This window comes from Platalea leucorodia (genome assembly GCF_965183815.1).
Source record: "Platalea leucorodia genome assembly, chromosome: 3".
Lineage (NCBI taxonomy): Eukaryota > Metazoa > Chordata > Aves > Pelecaniformes > Threskiornithidae > Platalea > Platalea leucorodia.
Genome location: NC_138825.1, coordinates 48,877,283 through 48,904,010, shown reverse-complemented (window position 1 = coordinate 48,904,010; position 26,728 = coordinate 48,877,283). Strand labels below are relative to the sequence as shown.

Sequence of the window (26,728 nt, the reverse complement as noted above, 5' to 3'; positions counted from 1 at the left end):
GTGACGTGTTTGGGGTGATGCGTGAATGTAATTTCACCATGCAGCAATAACGTGTTTCTGATTTATGCAGATTAAAAGCTTTTATATGATAGCTTACATAGCCCTAAATTTAAATCTGTGTTTATACTACCATCCACATATGTACACACAGAGATCCTTTCAGGCCTCTCAGCTCACCCTCCTATGAAAGGGTCTTAAACCGGTTCTACTTATGAATATATTGAAACCAGCTCAATAAAGAGTTTTCTGATGTATTGAATTGAACTGAACCATTCTGTGAGCTTTATCCTGTTTCTGCTGTTTATAATGAACTGTTGTGACGTGCTTTAGAGAAACACATTACAGTTTTCCTTAGCCTCACTCAAGTTGACTGTACTATTCATATTTAAGAAAACAGTGGTTTTGCTATCAGAATTTTAAAATTTGTTAAGTGTCATTTTATTAAGGATAAGAAAAATAAGTAAATATATGTTATGTCAATACTTCCTCTAACATTAGTTGATATCATCCAGATGATTATAAAGATAACTGCTTGAAAGTAGCTTTGTAATTGACTTAGTAAATAATAGTTCATTGGTATGCTTGGCAGTTACTTGCTCTAAAGAAGAGTTTTATTTAATCTGTAAAACTACTGTTCAAATTCTGCTTCTAATTCATTGCTTTGAATTGAAAATAATCTCACTGTAACCACTTCTGTTAGGGTTTAAACTGGTGTAAATGACACTGATAACCAGGACAGTATACCTCCTGATCCCTACAAAGAGCTCAGAATAGAGAACTCTGATATTTTCCTTAATATTTTTATTGCTCTTTATTTCACAGACTGGAAGAAATAGTGAGGTTCAGTAGCAAGTGTTGTTAGAAGGCTTCAAGAAGTGTCAGTGTTACAATCCAGGTATCTCTCTCTCACAAATATGAACTTTTCCTGGAGAGTGGTGCTGGGACCTGGAGTGTAGATGTCATGTCTTCTGCTCTCCGAACATCTGAGAAGAGGTTCATTCCTCTGCTTCTGCTCTCCTGCCCCAGAGTGAGGCAGCTCAGATGCTGGACTCTGGAGGGGCTGCGGGAGGAGAGGTTGGGGTGACACCAGCTGTGTGCACCGCTGTGCTGAGATGAGTTGAGACAATCAATCAACTCTGTCCACACGTGACCGAGGCCAGCTTGCTCAGGCATGAGTCTGGGCTAGGGGGTGAGATGTGATGAATGAGCTCTTTGTATCTTTTCTTGTCAGTGAGACCTAGAAAGGGTTTTGAAGTATTCCCCTACCAGAAGTGGGATGAACCACTCTGGCCAGCCCACTTTTCCTGTAGGCACATATATGTGCCTACATTGTTTGCCTAGAGGTTGTTGTGTGACATGTTCCTCCGGGGAGAAGTTACTCTATGCTGTGTCAGTGAGCTCAACAGCCTCAGGAGATGGGTTCACTGCACATACGATGTGACTCCTTGAGCATATCCACACTCTCCATTTATCAATGATTTCCATGCATCTTAAAGCCACTAACTGGTAGGTTACCACGTGCAGCACTAGAAATGGCCACATTTTTCACCCCTAAGTATCTGCTCTGTGTACTGATCTTTTAGATTTCTCATGCAGACCTACTAACAAATTGGAGTCTACTTAAGCGTGAGAGAAAATTTAACTTTCCAGCCCTTACAATTGTGTCTCAACATCTTTTCTTAGAAAAGCAGGAAGATTGCTTCTGAAAAAATACGACTGATGCATCTTAAGCTGTATGTATGTCAAAGGACTACTTTCTGTATACAGCATGAGTTTTTTGCCCTGGCAAGCCAGGACACTTAGTTAATTAAAAACTTTTGGTAAATATCTCTCTTCCTCGTTAATTGTTTAGTGGAATCCAAGTTTTCCTATCTGCTTGTGCAAAGCATACTTCAGCGTAATTAGAACACCAGCTGGGCTGTAGATGCTGGGATTATCTAAACTATGGAAACAGCACCTACAGAGAGTTCATGCTCTAGATGTCAGTGACATTGCCATATCGATTTGAACCAAAGTCATGGATAAAAATAATTAATATTAGATATACAATCCTGATGTCAGATTTTGAAAGGAAATATGTTTCTCTCAGTCTGGTTCCTACTGAATCAAGGGAAGCTAGTGTCTCATAAAAAAAATTACTTTCTTTCCCAAGTTACTTTAACTTTTACTATTTTTTTCATGACACTCCAATGCTTTCCTATTGCAAGCTGAGCTAAGCTTATGTTTTTGGAAACACTAAAATGCCAATCATCTGTTATGATCTATTTGAAATCATGTTCTCTGTTTTGGCTGTCCACTTTCTTTGACATAATGCTGATTTCACCCTTTTTCTGCTGTTTTTCTTTTTCCCTTGCTCTTGCTTCTTGATTAAAAAAATCAAGGCAAACAGAGCCACAACATGTGTCTTTCACATGTTTACAAGCCCATTTCATTAATTCTATGAGCTGTGCAGGATTTATATGTAGCATTTTGTTCACTAGATGCGTTTGTCAATAGGAAAAATTTAATCCAGTAGGGATTACAAAAAATCACTCATTTGAAGTTCCTATAAAAAATTGATTTCATGTATTTTTACTCCTGTATTAACAGGGTGCACAGTCCTCCGGGAGCCAAGCTTATGGTTCAAGGCATGCATCACACAACCTTATTGCAAACTTGGCAACTGAATCAAGGAAACAGATTAATGTGCAATGCAGTGGCTGGACATGTAAGGTCCAGGAATCAGGCTTTAATTTACAGCTCCCTGTATGGCTTGGTAAAAAAGAAGGCACACTGCTGTGGTGCTGGCATTTCCGATGTTTAGAAAAACAGGGCTCACTGTTCATCGCGAGTTGTTTTTACTTTTGAAGTTCATTAATTTCCCTGACATAGGCAGGTGGCTTGGTGAAACTAGGGTTATTTGGGAAAGCAGGACTCTTCTGGGAGCGTAAAAACTGTATGGTTTATTCTACAGTGAAACCTTGTTTTGTCAAATTCCTCAGCTGCTTGAGCTTTAAGCTTGGAGACCTAGCTAAGCATTTGGGTGAATGCTTTGTTGTTGCTAGCTCTCGTTCATATCTGGCTGTGGGGTATCTTGTGGGCAGGCTTCACTTGATAGTCGCTTCGTGTGGAAGGCGCGGGGGGGAGGAGGAATGTGAACAGATACACACTGCTCTGATTCTTTACAATTCGCCCAAGGAAAGTCACCCTGGGAAGAAAGTCAGAAAACTGGTTTATGTGAGAGGAGATGCATACATTTCTTATCATAAAACTATTACCTGAATGGGTCTATTAAACTTGGACTCCTTGTTCCACATCAAACCTGGTCTTCTGGAGGGAGGGTGAAAAAAAAAATGCATTAGAGCCACTGGATCTTACTCTAACTGTAATGTTATGCCATATTCTTAATTCAGGAATATATGGCTGATATACAGAAAGTGAGCTCATTGTGAGGTACAGTGAATGTCTTGATGCTGAAGTTTTCCCTCCTTCCACAATTAATTTCAGAAACTGTTCAACTGTGCAGAAAGAGAAGGGTACCTTGTATGTCTGCACTCCTAAGTGGGCCTGTTTTCAGTCCTAATACTGAGGAATACACTTATTTTTTTAAGTATTTATTTACAAATGTATTTTATATTAAAGTAAGGATTCAAACCCTGTGCATAAGCTCAAGTCAAATTTCCCCTCACAGATTTGTTTTCTCTCAGTTGTTTAGCTTCAGTACTTTCCCTTAGTAACATTTGTAATTTGGAGACAAGTAGGAATTAATTGGGTTAATTTGCTTGTAACCACAGCAAAATTTGAACTCCTTTCTTCAACAGCAAGAGATTCATTCCCCAACCCCTCTACTCCCCAGTTGCCTTCTTTGTGATTTATCTCTGTTTACAGGTAAAGCAGAACGCTATAACACAGGGCAGATAAAGTGATGGCATTCTATACTCATTATATTTTCAGTAGAGACTACAGATAAATGCTTGTCATAAAAGAAGAGCAATTTGTTCTTAAAATGTGCTTTGATAGCTAGGCACTTATATTCTTTTGCAGTGTTTCCTGGTAACCATTTCAAAACACATCAGTGATATTAATGGAATCTCTCAAATACTTGAGAGATGAAAAGTGATCCTTTTCATGCAGAAAAATCAGAAAACAGAAAAACTAAAGGTCATTAAAAATTATTGTAAAACTTGAATTTGGAACTCCCATCCTCCCCCCTTGTCTTGATAGATATTTCTATCTTTATACATCCATGAAGTTTGTAGATCATATTGATTCTGCTCCAGAAGATCACAGGCATCAGAACAACCCAAGATACACTTAATATTACAGACAATCCTAGGTGCTTTACTAAGTCATGTCATCAAGCATAAAGTCTGGTTATGTTTTTGAACGTACTGTGTGAGAACCCTGAGTTCCCTTTCCATTTAAAGTTTAGACAATTGAATGAAACCTTTTTCACGAAAAGAAAAAAAAGCGACTGAAATTAAGCTTGTACTCTGTGTGGTGAATGGAAGTATAACTATCAAATTGAGATAGAACCACTGAAGTACCCTATGCTTTTTGTTTCCCCTGTGAATGATCTTTCCTTTTTTTTTTTGTTCTTTCCCATGATGTCTGAATGTTTGATTCCCTCCAGCTCCCCTGTTTTTTCCACTGTGCTCTGAATTCAGCTTTATCACACTGGAAGTTGTATTGTCTACCCTCTTTATGTCTCCTAAGTGAAACATTTATCTTGAATAATAGACAAGTTAAATACTCAATTTTAAATAGAATGGATCTAAAGTTAGAAAATAAAATCCAACAGACTTAATGAGTTCCTATATCAAACAACAGGCTTCTCTTGTGTATATACACTGCTGAAAAAAAATTTAAACAGTGGCTTATAGTATGGCAGAACAGTAAAGTGCTGCTTAAGTTCCCACACGTCTGTTGTTTGGTAAGGCAGAAAGCCTTGAGTCCAAAACATGCAAGGCAGAAAATTTATTTACTGAGAATTCGACTCTTCAGTGTGCAAAGTGCAGTGGCCTTTATCCAGCAAAGCACTGAAGCCCATGCTTTTCTTCAAGATCATGGATTTATTTGATCTAGTGAGAGCACTCTGTTGACCTACTTGCCAGGCTTTTTGGAAGATGGTGGTTGCATTTCTCTACACCATGCAGGATTAAGCCCTAACTTAAAGAACATGCTGTCCAGTCTGATGCTATTGTTATTTTTATGAAGAAAATGTTTTAATGTAGCAATAGAAGTGGTTTCTGACACTCTCTTTGTTCTGAAGAGTTTGCTCACAACAAAAGGAACCCTTCTGTGGACACACAATAGCTCGATGATTAGAGCACTCAGATGAAGAGGAAAGGACCTAGGTTCAAATCCCTGATCCAAACCAGACAGAGCAGGGAATTGAACCTGACTCTCTAGTGTCAGAGATTAGGGTACTCTGCTGGGATAACAGCAAGCCAGGTTTCAACTCCCTGCACTGTCTGGTTTGGATCAGGGAGTTGAACCTCAGTCTCCCCCATCTCAAAAGCGTGCCCTCATCACCAAGCTATTTGGCCAAGATGGGATGGGGTGTTTTGTTCACAAAAAAAAAAAAAAAAAAAAAAAAAAGGAAAAAAGAAGCTCATTCTGCACCAGGGTAAAATCTAAATTACCCAATCCTGACACTTTCCACATGATGGAATTGTTGTTTCCTGGCCAAGCCTAGAGAGAGCTACTTCGTGGTCACATACCAAGAGCGCTAGAAGCAATAGGAAGATATAAGAACCCTCTGTCTCTGCAAATGCAGCTAAAGATGCAGAGATTCAGCCATGTTATCCACATGGCTTTGGCAGAAGCAGGGAAAACAAAACCACTAGAAGCCTACTCATGTGAATGCCAGAGCTATCTCAGTGAACTACAGTTTTGTTTGGAGGAGAATGGGGGAGGAAGATTAATATTCTGTCAGTGTCAGTGCTGTCAGAGGTGTCTGTGTCAGAGCACAGGCTGTCCGTGTGAGTTCATTTGAAACTTCGAGTAGCTTTTTTCTCCACTCGTTTCCATGCCTCTCTTCCCTCCCTTGGCTTTCTACCTGGTTTTCTCTAATTTCCATGCTTATCTTCTCCTTTCACTACCCTTACCATATATTCATGTCCTTCTGCTTCCCACAAAGAAATTGTTCTGGTTTAAGCTTTGGTCTTTGTGATGGCACACATAGTTGAACCCTGCTGCAAAACCCTCTGTGAGTGTGCTTATATCAGTTGACAGAAATGGATGAGTTTTAACTGTTTATCTTGTCCTTGTAATCCACACACACATATTGAATTTCTTAATCTAATCCCAGGCATTTTTAAAGGTTTAAGGTTCTTTTTTCTCATTACCTTCTCTTCTGCCTTCTGATTTTAAGCAGTAGTAGACCACCGCTTGATTTTTGACAATCTAGCATGTGAACCCTTTCATAGCCATCTGTAGAGGGCTTAGTTTACTCTAGTCATATAAAGTTCATGGACTGAAAGTCTGTATCTGTTGGAATTTGCAGTGTTGGATATCTCCAAGTATGGAGCGTGAACCTCTGATTTTGAGTAAGAGTACTTTACATTCATTGACTTGAGATGGAAAATGACTGCTGTTTACTAAATCAACATTAGAGCATGCATATTTATACCAAAAAAAGTATTCACAGGAGAGTTAGAATGGAAATGTGGGGTGTATGAATTATAATCAGAGTAATTATTTCAGTTCCATTCACCAATAGGCAAGCACTTACTGTTGCAAAATGCATGGCTGGAAATCAGGTTATTATACAAGAGGGACTCAGTTTTGCTGGGTGTGAGCATTTGGGATGCTGCTGTTGTACATTCAGATTGTATTTTCCCATATCGCCTGCAATGCCATGGTACAAAGATATACTGTGGTGACTTGTTTCCATCTCTCTCCATTTACGCAGCAGCAGACAGTAAGATGCATGAGAACCTGCTTCGTGTGTTGCTGTTGCTCTGTTATCAACAAATGAAGTTTCATGGCCTGCTCCAGAAATAGCACACACACGCTCTTATAATTGTGTACACGTGCTCAGTCTTAAAGCAGTCCATGTCATGTTAGTCTGTGTATAAAACGGGGTCATGTTTTTCTGCAGACCAAGCCTGAAATGCTGGTGGGGTATGATAGGGTATTTCTCTATCTCTTTGTTTTTTCTTGAGCCCCATTGTCAGTAAGCCTAAGATAGTTTTCACTTTTCAATAGCTTCTCTCCTCAGCTCTTACCGGATATTACCTGTTAATACTAAGTGACTGACTCTGGGCAACCTGATTAGCATTAAACTCCACAGCCTCTGCTGAAGTTGACAGGGTAGGCTTCTGCACAAATACAAAGAAATGGAGGCCTTGACATGGCTGCAGGATATTCCTAGCTGGGTTCCTGACCAAATGCAGGATGTGCAGCACACAAGGGAAACGGACCACACTGTACACAATGAAACCACCATACAGGGTAGTGGTCCAGTGAGGAAACCATCCTCATAATCCATAATGGAGTGCTATCATGTAATTGGATCTCCATGCTGTAAAATGACCCAAGGCACTTTGTAATCAAACCACACGCTGTATATTATTTTACATTAAGTCAGCTTCATTGCATCCTTCCTGGCAGACACTTTAGAACCATAATTACATTGATCTCCACCTTTAATTTACTCTATTGTACTTCTGTCATTGCAGGATCTTTGCTACCAAGCGCTATGTGTTCATTTCCTCAGTGCTTACTGTAAATTGCAAATTAAGGGTGGCATGATTAACTCTGAATTGCCCTGCTCTTGGGGGATGAAGTGGAGCTCATTGTTACTTGAACATCAGTTTATTGTGGTTTAATGAGGTACACAGTATTATATTTGGCTTGCGGGATCCATTCCAAATAGAGGTCAATTTGCAAAGAAAATTGGTTTGGAAACCTGCTGTAGCTGCAGAGATCTTTCTCTATCAGCCCTGGAGAAGTGAGCTGGGTAGTGGTGAATTAGGAGTGGACCTTCATTTTTAAACTAAATAAGTAGTGTCTAATTATTAAGGTCTGAGCCTTCAGCCTGTCATAATATGCCCACTTCCTTCAGCAGGAACTAAGGGCGTTTCATTCTTGCATAATATCATACCTTGTAAAAGTTTCATACTGAGCAATTGTAAGGCTGTATTTATGCTTTTGTATTAGTCATTTTACAGCTTTTTTATTTAGCAAAGGATGAGCCAGTGAGATTTGAAATGGTATTTGCAAAGGAAATCTGTCGTGTTTAATGGAAATTGTCCAGGAAGGTAACACAACTGCCAATCCCAAATTAAATACTACATAAAGAGAGAGAGAGATTTTCGTGATGCCAGGTTTCCAAAAACTGGTTCATTCCATAGTGTTCAAGTAATGCTTTAGTGGTTCTTGCTGACTCTTGTTTCACTTCAGTTACTTCCAGAATTTCCATTCCATAAACCTCTTTTAATCACTGCTGTAAAAACTCATTCTGAGTTAAAGTTCAGTATATAGTTAATGTTCCAAGAAATAGCCATGCCTGCCTCCTCTTATTCCTAGCTCCCCTCTGTGTGGAAATCCAATTTCTAGATTTTTCATTTGCCAGTTATGGGAGGGAGTTATCAGATATCATCAGATGTTATCAGATAACATTGATGAAAATTTGTCTCCTAATTCAAATTCAGTACTTGTAGGTATCTGTACAAGCAAAATAAAGCATGGGTAAAGATTCTGATACGTCTCCTGACTGCTTGCAATATAGCTAGATCTTCTGCCTTCTTTCTGCTCCTCCCTTCCCCATCTCCTTTTCCAGCTCATCCTACACCACACAATAATCTGCTTTGTGCCCTTTTAGCAGTGACTTAGCTTCATAATTGGTGGTTCTGCCACTGCTTTCATTTCTAGGATAGACAAACACCAAGTCACTGCATCTGTGGGACTCCCCATTTGTGTGCCACAGGTAGGGGTTGCTCTGTACCATCTACATTTGGATTTTTTTTAAAAAAATCAGTGTTTCAAAGGTGCATTTGAAAAAATCTATCATGTATGTAACACCCTTTGAGGGACTGAAAGGTATCTTTAAGGAGTGCTGGCCTTACATCTCTGTCCATCCTGTGTTATGACAGTGTAAGAACCACAGGCTGGCACGAAGGTTCTGCTCTTCTCTCTGAAAACCTGGTACCACACTGTGGCCAGGGACTCTTCAAAAATAGCTCTCACATAAATGTGTGCTGCTGGGCTGACAGTTTCTAACTCAGGTCTGAATTTCCTTCATCTTTTTGCTTTAATGACCATTGGTGCCTGGTATCTGAACAGAAGGCTTTTTTGTGTCTTTAGTTGAGAGTGGATGCTTTTGGGATTTTTCAGCTAATGCCTCCAATGGTAAAAGTCTCAGTAAGAGATATCCAGAAAGGTTAAAATCAACATCAGTTTGTAGAGAAAACTGTTTTTCATGCATGTTTCCAAGGAGCAGGCTGCTTAGATTAATTAAGTAATGTAAAAACCATCCCCACTAAGCAAGTCCCCATAGTTCAATTTTTTCCAGCAGGAGACCAGAATTATGCACCTTATTTCTGAGGTCACTTCCATAATTGCAACAACACACATTTTTTGTAATAGCTTTTCCTTTTTAATGGATATTTAAATGGAGGTAATTAAATATGGTTATTTCATACCCATCTCCTGAGAGGAAACATAACAGCATGATGAAAATACAAGTGAATTGGAAGTAATAAATGTCTACTAAAAAGGACTGCATTTTGACTCCCTAAGTAATATTGGTTGTTAATTGTTAAGACTCTCAGAGTGATAATGTGGAGATTCAGACGCCTGCCATATTATACAAAACTGGATTCCAAAATATTTCAACTTAATAAGCTATTGTTGAAAGAGTTACTGCAGTCAGAAGTACCAGCTGTACATCTCAGGGACAGGCAGTCATGAAATATGGTATGTAAAGCAGAAGTATAACCTTTTGAAAATCGGATCCAGTTGTTTTTCTCTTCTGGACTTTTTTTGGGCCCCTTTCTAATCCTGAAACTCTTCTCTCTGTGTCCTAATCAGTGATCTGATTGACTTGTGTCACTGTGCCAACACTTCAGAAAAATATGTTGTGTTTCTTACACTGGAGCTTGACCCACATGGCTATATTGCAGGTCATGTTAAACATAAGGCGACAAGCCTCTAAAGGTTAGGAGTTTGCATTGGCACAGGCTGAACCTAAATGCTCAGAATTTCAGATTCTTCTCAACATACTGAAATGTCTTTGGCCTCCAAAACTGGGGTAGATATTGTGTTGGCAGTCACTGCCTAATAAAAACATCAGCTGCCTTGTGTCCAGTTAGGCAGCAAAGGAGCAAGATCTCCTTATCATCTGAGTTTTCGGACCTTTTTCCTGTTCCCAGTCAAAACTAGAAAGGTAATAGTCCACAAGAGAATGTTTTAAAAAGGCAAATAAGGTCCACAGACCTTCTCAAGTTCTGCTTTGAGTTTTGGATGGCATCTGAGAGCATTACAGTGTTCTAGCTGGTTCATCCCTGCCTGTTCTCACAGTGACATCTCTGAACTGTTAGCAGCAAGAAATTTGCTTCTCAAAACCCTTTCAAACTCTCATGGAGGAAAAGCCAAAATAAAAAGTGGTAATCAAAAGTTAGTAATTTCACATTGCCTGTGTTATGCTGTGATGTTCTGATTCTTCTTTTCTTGTTTAACAATAATATTACAAGAACTGAAATAAATGTAATGAACTGCTTTTCCTATCAACAAATTCCCTAGCCTAACTTTGTCACTCAGTTGCCTGTGAAAACTGTTTATAGGATCATACATGTTTCTGCTATGAACATTATCCCTTCTTTCCACCACATTTACCCAAAGAATAACAGAGTAGTTTGATCCTAAATGAATTTACAAAACAGATACATATAGAATCCATCACAAGCAGTTTTACACCACCTGGGAGTGTAAGTTAGCTGTCTGGGCTTCCTCAGTAGTTAACAGGGAAGAAGAGATACATTTTAAGAGAGATCCTATCCTATTCTAAGAAAAAGTCTAAGGCAGTTGGGATGAATGCCTTCTGAATGGGTTCCTTTATACTGAGCTTAAATAACTGTTATGGGTGAGACACCTCATTTCAGCAGGCTCAAGTTCAACAAATCCCACTCAGTGCACTTCGGCATGATATGAATGCCTGGGATTGAAGGGTAGGGCCTTGAAAGAGCATCCTTTGTTAACTCTTTTGTTCCCCCCCCCCCCCCCCCCCCCCCGAAATTAGAACAGAAAGATCATTTTAAAATAGTAACAAAAATAAAGTTAAATATATGTGGAGGACTGAAATCTGCTTCCTGCCCTTCTCCAGAAATAATGCTTCTTCCCTGTAAAACATGGAGATCTGGGGCTACAAAGCAATGGGTCTGTAGCTCCCCTCCAGCTAGCATCTGTTCTATTCTACTTTGTTATTTCTGAAATTTGCGTAAGCATGGATAAAACAGAATTTGGCTCTGAGTTTAACGTAATTCTTTTAGTTAGTAAGAATATTTGACTGCAAAAAGAAAAGAAAATAAAAAAAAGGGTAATACCTGAGGGATGTTAACAAGGAGAGGTGATAATATCCTCAGCCCCTCTAAGACAGAGACTAAGAGGTAGATAATTACTGTTTGTGAGAGGTTACCAGGAGGTGCAGTGAGGGAAAAACTGCAATGAGCCATAAAACCACTGACTTCGTTGTGTCCATGATTTTTAGTCTCCAGCAGAGTTACAAATTTCAGTTCCCAGGCTCATCTTTAGAAGGGCTTTTTTTCTGGAATAGGGCTCAGGAAGATCTTGGTAAGTCCTCCAAAAAATGAGGAGGACCCTCAGCATATCTAGACAAACACAAACTTGTGATTTATATGGATCAACAGAAATAAACTCATGAACGGTACATATATGTGTGTATAGAATAAAAGTCCAAGAAAAAATATTTTCCTTGTATCGTCTGCTCTCCTAGCATAACCAGTAGCATTGACAAACTTTGTTAAATTCTTTTCTCCTGTGTACCAGTATATTTCAGCAAAGTCAAAGCTGCAAAAGAAACATGAATAGTTCTGATCATTCTGATTTTTGGCAGATTAAAACTTATTTATAATCTTCAGAGATATTTCACTGGTCATTGTATTTGAGTGCACTGCTAAGCCTGATATTCATATTAACAAATAGGGAATAAAAAAGAAGCTTTAGATTTGCTAATTGGAAGTTGTCATGCCTTTAATTACTTGAGTGACTGACTCAAGGCAGTTTCCTCTTTTGCAGGAAGATTAATCTAAACTCCCTTTTCAAGTGATTAATCTTATCTATTGTATTCACATTTTTACAGAAATGAACAAAATAACTTTACTAGCCATGACTTCAGACATTCTGTAAAAGATAATCTTCCAAGATTGACAATAGTAGATTATTATCAACCAAGCAGGGAGCTCTAAGGCTCTTGGGTGCATATTTTAGAAGACAATTGCCCCACAGATTTAACTGCAAAAATCCATCCTCAGTACTAAAGGTAGATATAATTATGCAGAGACACGTGTACATATGAGATATTTAATGTATAACGACGATTCTTTGATTACCTTTATATTATAGCTGAAATGAGGTGTTTGTATATTCCTGTCATTTATGGTATGTATTTGTTGGTCTAAGGTTTACTCTGGGTAAAACTATCCTTAAAGCAAACACTCAACTCTGTGTTACATCTCTGAACCTGTAGGTTAACTCCATGTGGTTTCAACTTCAACCCTTTAACAACAAATTGTTATTTATGTAAGCTGTCAAATCCCCACAGGACAAGCAGCTGCACAAGATGAAACTGAAGCACATAAACCATAGTGAGAAGCATAAGGCTCCCATAAGAGACTAGTCTTTCCCTTTCTGTATTTAGTCCACTAAGAGTGAATTATTCATTACAATCAAGCTAAAGCTCCCCAGTCTTGCCATTTCATCTGCAAGTTTGTTGAAAATTAAAGCTCAGCGTGAAGCCTCCAGAGAATTATTCTGAGTTAATAACACCTGCAAAGAACAGAGATTTCACTGTGAGGTAAATTGCTGTGTGATTGCCCACACATCAGCAAAAATTATAATTAGGAGAAACTGAATATTTTCTCTGTATTTAACTGGTGAGGATTTTGTAGGGTGTCATTTTACGTTAAGTAGTGGAGTTATAATTTAGAATGTTTCACAGCAACCAATTGTGTTTGTTTTAACAGCAAGATTTCTTTTCTATGAGAAGATTTCTATTGCTGTCAGCTGCTATTCCAACTTTATGCAATACACATTTAGAAACTTTTCTTAATCTTAGGGAAAATTGTCAGAGACAGGCTTTAAACTATGAAATTTTTTCCCCGTGATATCTTGTGAGTTTAGAAGTTGATACTTTCCCCTACCTAGCTGTGTCTCATAAATAGCAAGCTAAGTAGTGATTTTGGTTTCTATGTCTATATGTAGCATATGTACTGCAGCTCCCTGGACAGCAGTGGAAACTACCTAAAGCATACATTTTTGTTTCTTCCAGATGTTTCAGGAATACACTCATAACTAACAGGAAAAATTCAGGTGGAGCTGCCAAATAAAATTGGATATTAACATTATTATCTATCCAAAAAGGACAGGGAAAGAAAAAAAGTCAAATTATCTTGTCTCCATATTGCACTGCATTGTTATACGCTGAGGTATTATTGTCTGCATTTTCCACGGGCTCTGTATCAATTCACAACTCATGTTTGGAGCAGGATTCAGGCTTCTGCCTGATGACAGCAACACAACCCCAGCACGAAGTGGATAAAGCTTGTATCATTCAAGATAGGTCTATGTGGAGAGCCTTGGACAGACCTCTTTTTGCCTGTCCTTTGAAGAGAACCAGCTCTGGTCCACAGGCCAAGTATCCTTGCTAGCAAGATGTAGTGCTGAGCTCAGTAGGTTGCTCAGAGACTTAGTTGCTTGATTCAGACAGGTTGCCATGCTAGCATGGCTGGATGTGCCTTCTGCATGGGAACTGTTTGGGCTCTGCCTGCTTGTCTCTGGGCAAATGTGCTTTTGCGACTTGCAAAGTAACGTGGCTTCATTTAAATCACAATGCGCAATTTACTTACATGGTCGCAGTGTCTGAGCCTTACTTGCCAGCAAGCTCTTTGCTCTAGAGAATATAGTTTTTAGTTATGCACTGAATGCTGCCAGAAACCTTTTGGTATAGTCTTCTGTCCCTCCCTATTAATCTCTTGCCACCCTTGTCATTTCTGTGCCTTACAGAGAAAGCTCAAGTGCTTGTCTCACTGAACTCAAATTTAGGATTATAGTCCTAGCTGTTGGGTTGGGATTTTTTTTTTTCTTTTTTTTCCAGTTGTAACAGGGAAAAAAAAAAAAAAACTCGTTAAAGGCCAAGGGAAGAGGAACATATCTAGCAGAGTGACATCTGGTTTTATATGTGTACTTTTAGTGCAGTGAAACTTGCTTCAGTGAATTCCTGTTATACACCTTTTACAGTTACTGGAATAAAATGTCCCTGGTGCTGAAGGCAAACACATAAGAGACAGGGAACTCATAACTGCATGAATGTATTAGACAATAATATGTAGTGGGTGCTGCTGCTATACATAATAGCTGAGCTATTCTTACTGCAACACAGCTAAGGGCTAATATAACACAGGTTCATTTCCTTGGATCAACATGGGATGTATTAAAAAATAATCTGCTGGGCAAGATGAGGCTTTTCAGGCTCAAATAATCCTACTGCCTGCTCCAGAGGTCACAGAGAAGTGTAATGAAATAACAAATCCCCACTGATTGACTAATCTTCCTTTTCCACAACACTTCAAAGTGTTTCCCTTTTTCACTTAAGAACAGAACTGCAGGTAAGCGGGCCTCCAGCACAGAATCGGCTGTGAAAGTCCTGCCATGGGCTTCAGCTTCAAGTTTGTCATCTCTGTGTCACTGCCCATGGATCATCCTAGACTTCAACTCAGCTATTACAGGGCTAGGGGAAGACCTGGTGTTTGGCTCAGGGCTCTAGGGAAGAGGAGAGGAAGCAGGTGTATTGCATAAGCAAACCTCCATGTGTCAACTTCCATGTGCTTGTCAGGTGAATTTATCTGCTCCAGCTGCACTGCTTTAAGACTGGATCTTTCAGTATGTATATATATCTGAAGTATTATGTGTCTGAAATGTGCTGTCAGTTTCTTTCAGAGAACTTTGTGGCATAGGGAATGTAATCATAAGGATGATCTAGCATCACCATAGGATCCCACAGTATGAACCAAAGTACCAACTAACAGCATCTGATTGGGCTAGGTGCCGTATGGTGGGAGTTGACCCCTGTCCAAGAGAAAAGTGAACGGGGAAAGGAGTTGACTGTCATTTTACAGAGAGGAAAACCAATGCACTGAGACAATGTGTGTTGAGAAAGCCAGTGGTAGTTCAGAGGAGCAAAAGTGGAAATCTGAAAGAAGTATTGTGCTATGGGCTTCTAGTCCATGTTTCCAATGGTCTGTGTCATGTACGAACTTCTGTTGTTTCAAAGCTGTTTTTTTCAAAATGTGACATCCATGGAAAAAATATCTTAAAGAAAGAAAAATAATGGCCAAAATTGAAAGAAAGGAACGCAAGGTATGCAAACCAGATTCCCACTTGCTTGAGTTCAAAAGGATGTTTTTCTATTCCTGCTTTACATTACAGGTATGAACCTGAATTTAGATGCTTGTCTTTGAATTATATTATGAACTTGTCCACAATTTGTGGGAATTTGTGTACAGGGAGTCACATCTATCTCTTAAGTTTGAACTATTGTTGGAATTTAAAGGTTGTAAAAAGAGAAAACAAGAAAAGAAAAAAATCTGGTTTTCTAGGTTGTCCTGGGGCCAAGAAGAATGAGTTCCTGACTAGTGTTTTGGATGCGTTGTCCACGGATATGGTGCATGCAGTCTCTGATCCATCATTGTCTTCTAGCCGGTGGGTTTTAGATCCTTTTTGTGTGTCTTTAAAAGGATTCTGGCAGTGGTGAATGAATTGTTGAGAGCTTTGAGAAGTAATTCTTCTTCTGCCTTCACAAAGGGTAAATTTCCAAGCACCTATCTAGGAGTGTTTACTTCAAAGTTACCACTGTGGACTATGTCCAATAAACAGAGATGCACTTGATAGCTGAATTCTCAGCAGCAGCACAGCTTAGAGTTTATCTGTAGCTGCTGGTGCAACTGTGTCTAAGTCTCTGTTCTCCTCTCAGGCTTTACTTGATGAATGTGTGCCACCTTCCTGATTCATATTTTGCCTAGTTGCTTGTAAAGCAAACCAATGCTACCTAGTCACAGGTAGAATTAAAAATGCAGAAGTGCTGTCAAACTTCGGGTGTCTGCAGGTCAGGTGCTTACCGTCTGAAGAGGAGGTGGCATTTATGGTTATAACTTACCCTGTAGTTCAACACATTTAGGTGTTTTATCTCTAAGAGCATCCATCAATGTTGTAATTGGAGCCTAGGTATTTGGTGATGCTGACTGTTGACCTACTTCAGTTGGGTATATTATGCATCTTAATGTGTCTGCCATCTATGAAACTGTCTTTTTCTCTTTTATTTCTCTCTTCACTTTCCTCTGTTTCAGGAAATGAAAGGGGAAAGCACTGTTTTCTGAGTATGGTGCTGATCTCAACACCGTTTCAGAGAGTTAACTAAGAGCAGATTCCAGCCCCTAGTGTAAAATTTAGGCCAAATTGAAAAACGAGGGATTCACTACAAGAAGCTAGTGGCCAAAAGCAGGGAGGTTTATGTAACAAAACATCCGGCAGTGATTTAACTATTCTGAAATAAAGGTGTAAACTGAGGTTTATGTATCAGAATTAAGACTAAACTCTTGTTTTCTGTTTCAGGGTTTCAGAGCCTGATCCAAATCATACTCTGGAAGAGAGAGTGGTCCATTGGTATTTCAAACAGCTAGATAAAAATTCCAGTGGTGACATTGGCAAGAAAGAAATCAAGCCATTTAAGAGATTCCTAAGAAAGAAATCAAAACCCAAAAAATGTGTGAAGAAGTTTGTGGAATACTGTGATGTGAACAACGATAAGTCCTTATCAGTTCAAGAATTAATGGGCTGCTTGGGAGTAACAAAAGAAGAAGGTAAAGCAGAAACAAAGAAACGCCATAGTAAGAACCTTTTCTACCTTGTTCACTAGATTCTTTAAAGCTGACAAAGTCTGATATTTGTATATGCTAGCAGTATACAAAATACAAGAATACATCTGTCTGTAGCTAATGCAGCTGTTGCTTAGGGCAAATGGCAGGAAAGCTGCTTCTGTGTAGGCAAATCATCACTTTGCTCCAACAGAATCAAAAACTTCCCCTTGATTCTGACCATTAAATGTATTACAGTAGGAAACCTAAGAGGATATGATAACATTAACAGTCATCAAAAAGCCAGTTTAATGTTATTACAGTACTATGTCCTGAATGAGTGGAAGTAGCACACCTGTGCTTTTTGGATTCCTGCTGGGAAGGCAGCACATTGTTGAGCTTTATAATGACTTCTCATTTCTCAAATGTGGTTTAGAGATACAGTGAGGAATGCGGTCATCTGCCAAACAGGTGGAAAAACTGCTGGTACACAGCCACCTTACCTTGCTGCCAAATTGGTAGAAAGGGGAACAACTAACTACAGTGTGCAATGGTCCCTGCAGAGTTCAATTACGCAATTCCTGAAAATGAAGAAGAATTTTTTAAAAAAATTGTAAACAACAACAGTAGATCCCCATATTGTGAGAAGCTGTAGAACATGGATATAGGCAATTTGTTTTGTTTGCCTGGGACCTTAAAATGAAGCCAGGGCAGTAAAACAAAGGTGTCATAGGAAATGAAAAGCAAGTCAAGTGGGAAATGCAGTCAGAAATAAAATGATTTCCACAAAATTGGTTGTATTCAAGCGTAGAAAGGGAATACTGAAGAAAGAAGGAATAGCTCTACATTGGACTAATAAAGTAAATTGTCTATGTCTCACAGAAACATATGTCTCAAACCAAATATATCAAATGCAGGATTTTTTTTCTGTGTTTTTTTGTGGACCTAATAATAATACCTTGCAATTTTCACTTAGGTGAGAGAGGTGAAAAAACTCGATACGAAGGTGGATGACTGTTGTTATCTTTATGTTATAAATGTGGAAATCGAAATGTAACACCTTTTTCATTTACACTGTTTGGCAGACTAGTGTCTTAAAGTGGAGGCTATTATGGTCGCTCCTTATGTTAACATCCAGGCACTTCTGTCCTGCTGCAGCTGGCACTCCTTGGTCTTATTGTAGATGAAATATGGGTCCGAAGTCATTGTTCCAGTACATAATGGAAAGCTATTGTAAGACTTAAACCAAAACTCAGTTTTTCCTGTGCCCGTTTCAGTGAAAAAAACAAAGATTAGGATTCTCCTGCTTCACATAAGCTGCCTGTTTCAGAAAAGAAAGTTGTAAGAGGCATGAAATTATATGAAGATCACACACAGATTTAGCTAAATAAAAAATTATGTTCACCATAACTGGAGATTTTTAACAGAGCTTCTCAAAAAAAAATATAGTCAATAATGAGAACATTAATTTTTGGAAGTAAAAAATACCTCAGAACTTTTGCATTGAAAAACTAATGGCATCCAGTTGGAAAAAAACTCTAAACCAAATCATTTGGTTGCTTTCCTAGAAATACATATTTTTAAAGACAAGACAATAAAAATTGCTTTTGTTGGAATATCAGCATTCTGTTTTGTTTCTCCTGCTTGATAATTAAAATTTTCTTTCTGATAATCCTTTCACTTGCATAAAACAAATCAGTCGCCACTCCACTAAAGCTAGAGTTATATTTCTAGGAATAGGTGAGACCCCGTCACCTCAGGTGTGAAAGCTGAGATAAGGAGGCTGCTCTCTATCATTCTGTTTGAGTCCCAGGTGTCTTGTGAGAATCATTTGAAGCAATATAAGAGCCAGAGAGCTGCAAAATATGCTTTCTCAGGGGAATGGTAGTTTCTGCAGTATTTCTCAAGGTCCAGTTTCTTTCCCCTTTGTCCCAATGCAGCTTGACTGACTAACAAACTGACATGGAAAACCAAGAGGGTGAGTTCCTCCCTAGCTTTCCAAGTTTGCTTGTGAAGTTGAATGGGCCAGCAGACTCATGTGGCTGGGTTTTTTTTTTCTTCATTTAGAGCACAGTTTTGGACTTCGCCACTAAGCAACATAAAAGCCAGTGATAATCTTGTTTTATAGATTAAATGTGAACAATGTCTTTGGCTGGTAGAGCTGTGCCTGTGCAATGTCTTTAAGCAAAGTGAATGCTTTCCAGGCAGTCTGCTTGGCTGTGCTTACTTACCACCAAGGATAATAGGCTATATTTACTCCTAAAGATTTAATAAGTTTGAAATGCTTAACACTGACTAGATGCAATCTGTCCTAAGCAAACGTCATATACTAACTGGCAAGAAATGTTGTCGTTCAACTTTCATACAACATGATAGAAGCAACACCTGTATTGAGGAAAGAAAAAAGTGGATGTTTCAATGAAAGATCTGAAATATTTTATCTCATTTATTGGAAGCTGTGCAGGTAGCTTGCTCTAAACAATACCAGAATGAGGGCTTCAGTTCTTCAGGATGCTGCATATAACTTGCAAACTATATTCAGAATGCTTTCTTTTCCCTTCTTTAGCAGCCCCTAAAACCAACACTGAGAGCACTTCATCCAGCAGGCAGGTGAGTACTGAGGAGAGCAAGATCTCCATTCCTGTCTTGCCCAGCTGAACTTCTTGGGGTTTAGCAGTTATCATTGCAGCTTCAAACTACATTCATCTGCCATTCTGCAGACTTGCCAGGAAAATGTAGAGCAGCATCCTGATTAACAAATTTTGACATAAGTTCTATCTGAGGAAAGCTGAATTAGTCAACTACGGGTGCAGAGTAAATGTGCATAAACGCAAAGTAGATTATGCCTGCATGTGGATGTTCCTAGTAAAGTGTAATTGGCTTCTAGGTTAGTGATAATTAGATATTACTCATATGAGTCTTCTGCATTCCTGAATGTCGGCATTCCCATACACTTTTAAATGTGCACTGATTTACCTTCATTTACCTTTTGCTTTAACTGAATTCTGTTATTTTTCCTGTGAGTCATACTATAGACACAAACTTTGATTGAAATTACTCTTTTTGAAAAAAGCCATGCATTTCCCATGCCCTATGAAAATCTGTACATTTCACAAACCCCACTGAATTATTTTGTGGTGGTTTTAAACACCTTTTAAAATCTTAGCGTAGAGAAAAGAGCTGTCAATTTCAAATACCTTTGCTGGCTGAGCAAAATGACGCTGAAGAACTAGGATTTGCATCAGTCTGCTGATGTATGTTAAAACTAAAATTCATTAGATTGGCAGAATGATTGTAGCAAATAAAATGTCAAGTACCCTGACAACATAATCCGTGATTTGTTTTTGCATCAATTTTCTGCAAAGACTTGATTTTGTTTTTCTGAATAACACCAGTGTATGTCATTCATGGCGTTTCAGCTACTCAAGCCATTCAGAGCTACAAAAGGCACAAAAGCAGAATTTTTAAATCAAGGAAAGGCACACACTGAAAAGGAGGGGTTCAAATGGAAGCTCAGGAAAAAGGTTAAAAAAGGGCTTCTCATTTGTGTGTGTCTATTTTTATAATCATTAATCCTAAAGATTCACTTTTGTGGACAACATGAGCACAACTTCCCAGCACTTTTGCATGGGTCTGAAAAAGGACTTGTGAGTCTGCCAGTTATTTGAATGGTCTTGTAAAAGAATCATCATCATACCATTCTTGCCTCACTTTTGCATTAGAGGAGATAAAAGATTAATTCCCACAAAAGCATCAGCAAATGATGAATTGTTTTTAAAAATATTCATATAAACATATTATAAGAACAGCTCAGGTAACCCTGCAGCTGGGAAAATAGGAATTTGGCTAAAAATATCCCCAAACCATAGTTGTGGTTAATGTCTTCCCATCTATCAGAAAGCTAGATTAATTTGTTATAAACTGAACCCAGGGTGAACCTCCCCACAAGCCGAGAGAAATCATCCTCTCATTGTTGCTAGTCAATTTGTTACTTACTTTATTTCTGATTTGTTTGATGTTAGGTTCACACTTCCTAAGGCAAGCTCAACATTGGTTGTGGGTTCTACCAGAGACCTCCTACATACCTTTGATGGAATATAAAATATTCTTACAGCTAGAGAGATGTGATAAGTTTCTGTTTGTTTAAACAAATGTTTGTGGTCTTAACTTTTCAAGTTCCGTCCACAAATCACTTATGCTTTAAACAAGGCAGCCTGAAAACAATTATCCTGTCGGAACTCAAAAACATTCAAAGGGGTTATTTTAATTACATATTGGCAATTACTGGCACACGTGCATTACACTTGAAGCATGACAAGCCCTCTCCCCTTTCTCGTAATCTGATCCTGACTTGCAGAATCTGTAATAAAAGTGTCCTAGAGCGTCTATGTTTTTTAATTTTGTCCAATAATTTTGCTGACTCAGCACCAATTATTTTAAAAGCTGTTGCTGACAAATGATAGCCTTGAATTAAGGCTGGCTCAGCAAACCATCTGTTGGCAGTTTCATACTCGAACAATACAAGGCTGCAAATGCAGAAGGTGGCTTTCATCACAAAAGTTTTCACTTGAAAGGAAGTTATTGAAGAGCAACTGGGCTGGGTAGGAGCTACTCAAAGGAAACCACCCATCTAAGAAGGAGTGATTGGATTTGCACCACTCAGGAGATGGACACTCAAGAGCTCATTTTTTACTAGTTTATTGTGACAGTTCAGTTATATATATGTTTATGTGTGCTTAGGCGTGTATTCCTGAATTTTTGTTTTTTACATATGTGCACATCTGTATGTGTACACTCACATACAAGCTTACTGAAAAAAGGAGATATAGATACATAATATGCTAACTGAGTCTCAGCTGTTGTTGCTCTAAAAGAGGTCAAATACATGATGGATCTGACAGAACTGAGGCAGTGGCCAGGTATATTTCCCTTGCTCAGCTCCACCCTGTCCAACAAACATACACATACATGCACACATGCTGTCAATGAGACCCAGAGGGTCTTTTGCAGCCTAGCAAAAAGTTTACAAGGAAACTATAGATTGTTCATAAGACTTTGGACAGCAGCCCATTCCTTATACATCACATGCCATAGAAAAGTATATTGCACCAGGGACTTGCCCAGGCAGTTGCTAAAACTGTGCGTTTGACAGGTATAAATTTAAAGAGGCCATAGGTAAGAAATAGTAAAGATGTTGCTCATACCCTTGTTCATAGATGCCATGAAGGACTACAGGGCAGGGATTTTTTTTTATTATTTCCCATACATATTTGTGCAGAACTCTTGTTATGATAGCGGCATGTGGACACTGCTGAAAAACAGAGATAAATGTTTATACATGATTACTTGAAAACATCAGTAATAATGGAAATTTTTCCAAATTTCTTTCTTTCAGCAAGTTCCTAAGAAGCAAGGTTGAACAGCTTATTGATCCAAGGCAGATCTCTGACATGTGGGAGATTTCCTCACCAAAAGGCAATAAAAACAACTGTAGTATTTGCACTTTGTATTAAAAATGTAAATTCACTTTGTAGAAATGAAATATTTAAACAGACTTTTTTTTAATCTGTGAAAATATAATGGCTAGTTTTGAAAAATTATCACATACAATGTATGTGTATTCTTTTGTTGTCTGAAATATGTAAAACGTGTTGGAGATGTAAAAGTTTGCATTTAAATCATTTTTTAAAAAATAGCTTTTTGGCAAACAGTAGCATAGAAACCTGATTCTATGTATTTTGGTTTCAATAGTATGCCTTGTTTTTCTTAATCAATACTGTCATTTAAGTAGAGTTATGCTGAAAAGTCTACTGTATTCTCAATTTTGTCCAAGCAGTGTTGGATGTTTCAGGTTTGCAGGACTGAGGGAAGTGTGTAAATTGCTGTTTACTTGGTTTTGCAGTTTTTAACTGAACAGATTTTTCATCGGTGGCAATATTTTATTTCATTTTGGTTTTATTGTTATTATTATGCTTTCCAAAGATCATGCAATGAGAATGCAACCACTAATGGATCAAAACAGTTATTCTACAGTTAGGATACTTGTAGAAAAATGTATCCCTTTATCCATTTTTGAGGTGCCTTCCATTATAAGTTTTGGGTACGATTTTTTCCCCTGTTTGTTTTCACTTGGGTTATTAATACAACAAACCTACAAGGAGTAAGGTGGATTGTAATGTCCCTCCAGTCTGGTTCAGCCTGGGCCTAAAAGCATGTTTCTGTGGTCAGTGCAAAGCAGGAGCAGTGTTTATATGGGTCAGAATTGTAAATCTAACTATAAAGAGTCAGGGAAGGCTAAACAGATTGGGCAACCTTTTCTTCCCCTACACCTGGCTGCCCCCATCAACTCTTTGGTTTGCCCCGGGGTCCACTAGAGGTAAAGCTGAAAAAATTATGAACAGTTGCTGTCAGGAGAGGCTATTCACATCACCCCTGCCTGAGGCTTTTTCCTTGCTGTCTGAAAGAAGTTCTCACAAGTTTTCATACCTTCTCTGTCATTTTCCCCCCCAGTGCTTTATTGTGTGTGTGCCTGAGGGGAGTAAGAACTTGTGGATGTGAATTTAGAGCAGGGGACCCAAGTGAAAAAGGTTCAGCTCTTGAACAACTGTGAGTTACAAGCAGCTGGGTTGATCGATGCAGTGGTAGATGGACTGCTGGCATCTAGGAGCTGACGTGAAAAGGCAGGAATGTTGCAACAAACAGTGATTTCATTCTGGTTTGTTTAAATAACGTGTGGGATCTGACATGTGACTAGCTAATCATAATAGCACCCTGGCTTGAGCTTGTACCTGGAAAAGCTTTTTGCAAATAAAAATGTTTCATTTCAATTTCAACATATGCTGAAGTGATAGGAAACACTGTATGCAGTGGAATTGTACCCCAGAAATTATGTACTCTAAGCTTTGGCAGCAGGAAGAACCAAGATGCAACTGTGTGTTATCTTGTATTTTTGTTTTAAAAAGTATTTGTTATTCTTTTATACTGTTAAACTTTGAATTTAATCTTCTTTATAGATTAAAGATCAGTATGTTATCAAACTATGCTGGTGGTTTTTCATCTGCAACACAGATAGCCACGTTTGGAAGCAGGTACACACAGTGGTGGCTTCACCACTGCCTTGAGTTTACAAGAAACCTCATGACCTCACATAATGTCCATCTTCTTTTCTTCTCTTGCCCCTTTATTGAATTTTCTCCTAAGGTCGTTCATGCCTTATTCATACCATTGTTTCTCAAAATAGTGATGTTGAGGCCAGATCGTTTGTTGCTACTATCTCCATATAGCTTCAGCTTGGTCTCTTGCCTCTTCTCAGCAAAGCACCACGTGGCATAGATAGAGATCACATCTTTTCCCCTCGGTGTGAGTGTGAGCTGCTTGGCAACTTTCAACCTGACTGGAAACAATGAGGAGAGAGAGGCAAACCCTGAGAATGCTCAGCACCTGATTAGGTGGGCATAGTATGGTTAATAGCAACATTTTGTAAAGAAGCATCTAATTCCATCACTGTGGCCTTCGGAGACAATACAAATGTAGGCAATCAAATATTTTGTCAAGTCCATGGTTTGAAATGGTAGCCCATTACATTCTGAGGGTGTGTGGGGAGGCAAATTTGGACCAGCCACTTGATTATGTAATGAGTAGCCTTAAACACTTATCAAAGCACAAATAAATATTATAGGCATTCTCTTAGGTATCCAAAGACTTCTACAACATAGAGTAATTTAATGACTACCATGACTGAAACATGAGGTATTTCATCTTTGTACCTATTTCTGTGTCATCACATTTATGGTTCATTTCAATTTCCAGCCATTACACCACTTGGCTGTAAGCAGGACTGAGTTCTCCTAGTTCCAGTTAGAGGCCAGATCGCTAACTGGAACACACTTGAAAGCCTGCTAAATTCACCTTGCGTTCCTGTATCTCCAGTATATCCACAGGATAGTTAGTTAAACTCGGATAAATCTTGGCCCTTCTAGTTGTAACCAAGCACGGTTTTGATACCAAAAAGGAATCCATGTGGATAGGCCCTTAGGCTCACACTACAGTACCAGTGTTTGTTTACTTCCACATTAATTAATTAGTTATAGCTTTTATCCTATTCCATGTGCAACAATTTAGTTTCAATTTTAATTCTGTTCTTATTGAAAGCACAACTTATATTCTGCTTCTCATTGACCAATATTTGTTCTAGTTCCAGCTATTGCTGAACAGATTTATTTAGAGCTTTTATAAAGTTGTAAGTAAGTAAGTAAGTCAAAGACTGTTAAGTTTTAAAAATGTGTATGTGTTCAATGATCTGTCCGGCCTGTTGCAATGTCCATTAGTCAACAGGCCACACAGTGAGAAATGTTCCATATTTTGTCAACACTTTGGATAACTTTCTCATCTTGTTCCCAGCCCTAGAAGTAGGCCAACTTCATAGTTCCAGTTTTACCAAAATCACTTAATTCTCAGTCTTCTCCCAGTCTAACAAAATGCCTAGCTTTCAGATACTCATTTTGCAGAACTGGGACCTAGATGATTGCTCGGAATGACAATTTTTCTAGCTAATGTTGGTTTAGATAATAAGAGAGCAAAAAAGCATCAGTTCATATGAGCTTAAGGGAGAAGACTTAAACTAAATACTCACTGCACATAAATCAAGGAACTGTACTTTTCTCATTTGGACCAGGCTTTTGCCCTTCATAAGTGCCACAAGCCAATAGAGAAAGCAGGCATTCCTAGAAAGCTGGAAGGAGAAACAAAAATATAGATTGTGTCATTAAAGACATTTAAGTATGTCCAAGATTTGATAGATTTAATTAATATTTTCCTTTTACAGTAGTAATAAAAGATGGATTAATAGAGGTTAAGAAATCTTCCCTGGCAAAGATAATTTAATTGTCCCTTTTAAATATTTACACTAGTGTATTATATAACTAGGTTATAGAAACTAGTGTGAAAGAATCTTTAATGCAGAGAGTGAAAGGTTTATTACCTTGGTTTTCTTTAGGATGGCAAATTGATGTAATTTTGGAGTAATTACTTTGACATTAAATAGCAATCAAATAAGTTTATTGATGTCTGAAACATTAGAATGATAATAGTAAATTACTGATAGAAACTGTACTCTTTGTCCCATTTAATTGTTTCAGTTCAAGTTTTATAAGTGAAAATATGCCCTTTGTTTAAAAAGCCTAAATAATACATGTTATTTTTTTCTTTAAACAAAAGCTCATGTGGAAAGCATTCAGAACAACACATTTCTCTAGAACACCCAATAAGGGGGGTGACAGGGAGAGAAGTCTGTCTGGTTTTTATCTAGATTAGAGATGATAGAAATATATGCAATATTTTGCCTTTCATATGTTCACCTTCCCTATTTCGTCATACACTTTATCCTCTGACTAATGTCACTGCTGGAATACAAAGCCTATTGGAAGGGAAGACAGAGAAATGAGAGTGCATTCTGTGCATGTGAACAATCTTTTCACAGTCATCTGAGGCATCCTTTCCCGAGAGACTCTTGACATCAATTCAATGCATAGGAATGCTTGCTTCTTACCAAATACAGAATTCTTCTTTGCACAGGCATGGAATCCATTCTTGGCTAAATGGGTACTTTATGAACAAAATCACTTATAAAAGGTTAGCACAGTCTATGAGATTGTAGG

The 26,728-nt window shown here is 38.4% G+C and overlaps 1 protein-coding gene across 4 annotated transcripts in view; it reads left to right on the top strand.

The window, feature by feature from the left end:
* The window catches only part of SMOC2 (SPARC related modular calcium binding 2), a gene marked incomplete at its 3' end in the record, with an annotated part of 147,526 nt that extends 123,425 nt beyond the window's left edge, over positions 1-24,101 (top strand). For 2 of the 4 annotated variants that reach the window (XM_082305895.1, XM_082305893.1), the window contains exons 10-13: positions 15,819-15,921; positions 16,831-17,105; positions 19,639-19,682; positions 22,468-24,101. In XM_082305895.1, coding sequence (XP_082162021.1) covers positions 15,819-15,921; positions 16,831-17,105; positions 19,639-19,682; positions 22,468-22,491 — 446 coding nt within the window. Of the gene's footprint in view, positions 1-15,818; positions 15,922-16,830; positions 17,106-19,638; positions 19,731-22,467 lie in introns of those variants that run through there. The other 2 variants (XM_082305894.1, XM_082305892.1) reach the window with 2 other exon arrangements.
* Between the last annotated feature and the right edge of the window lie 2,627 nt (positions 24,102-26,728).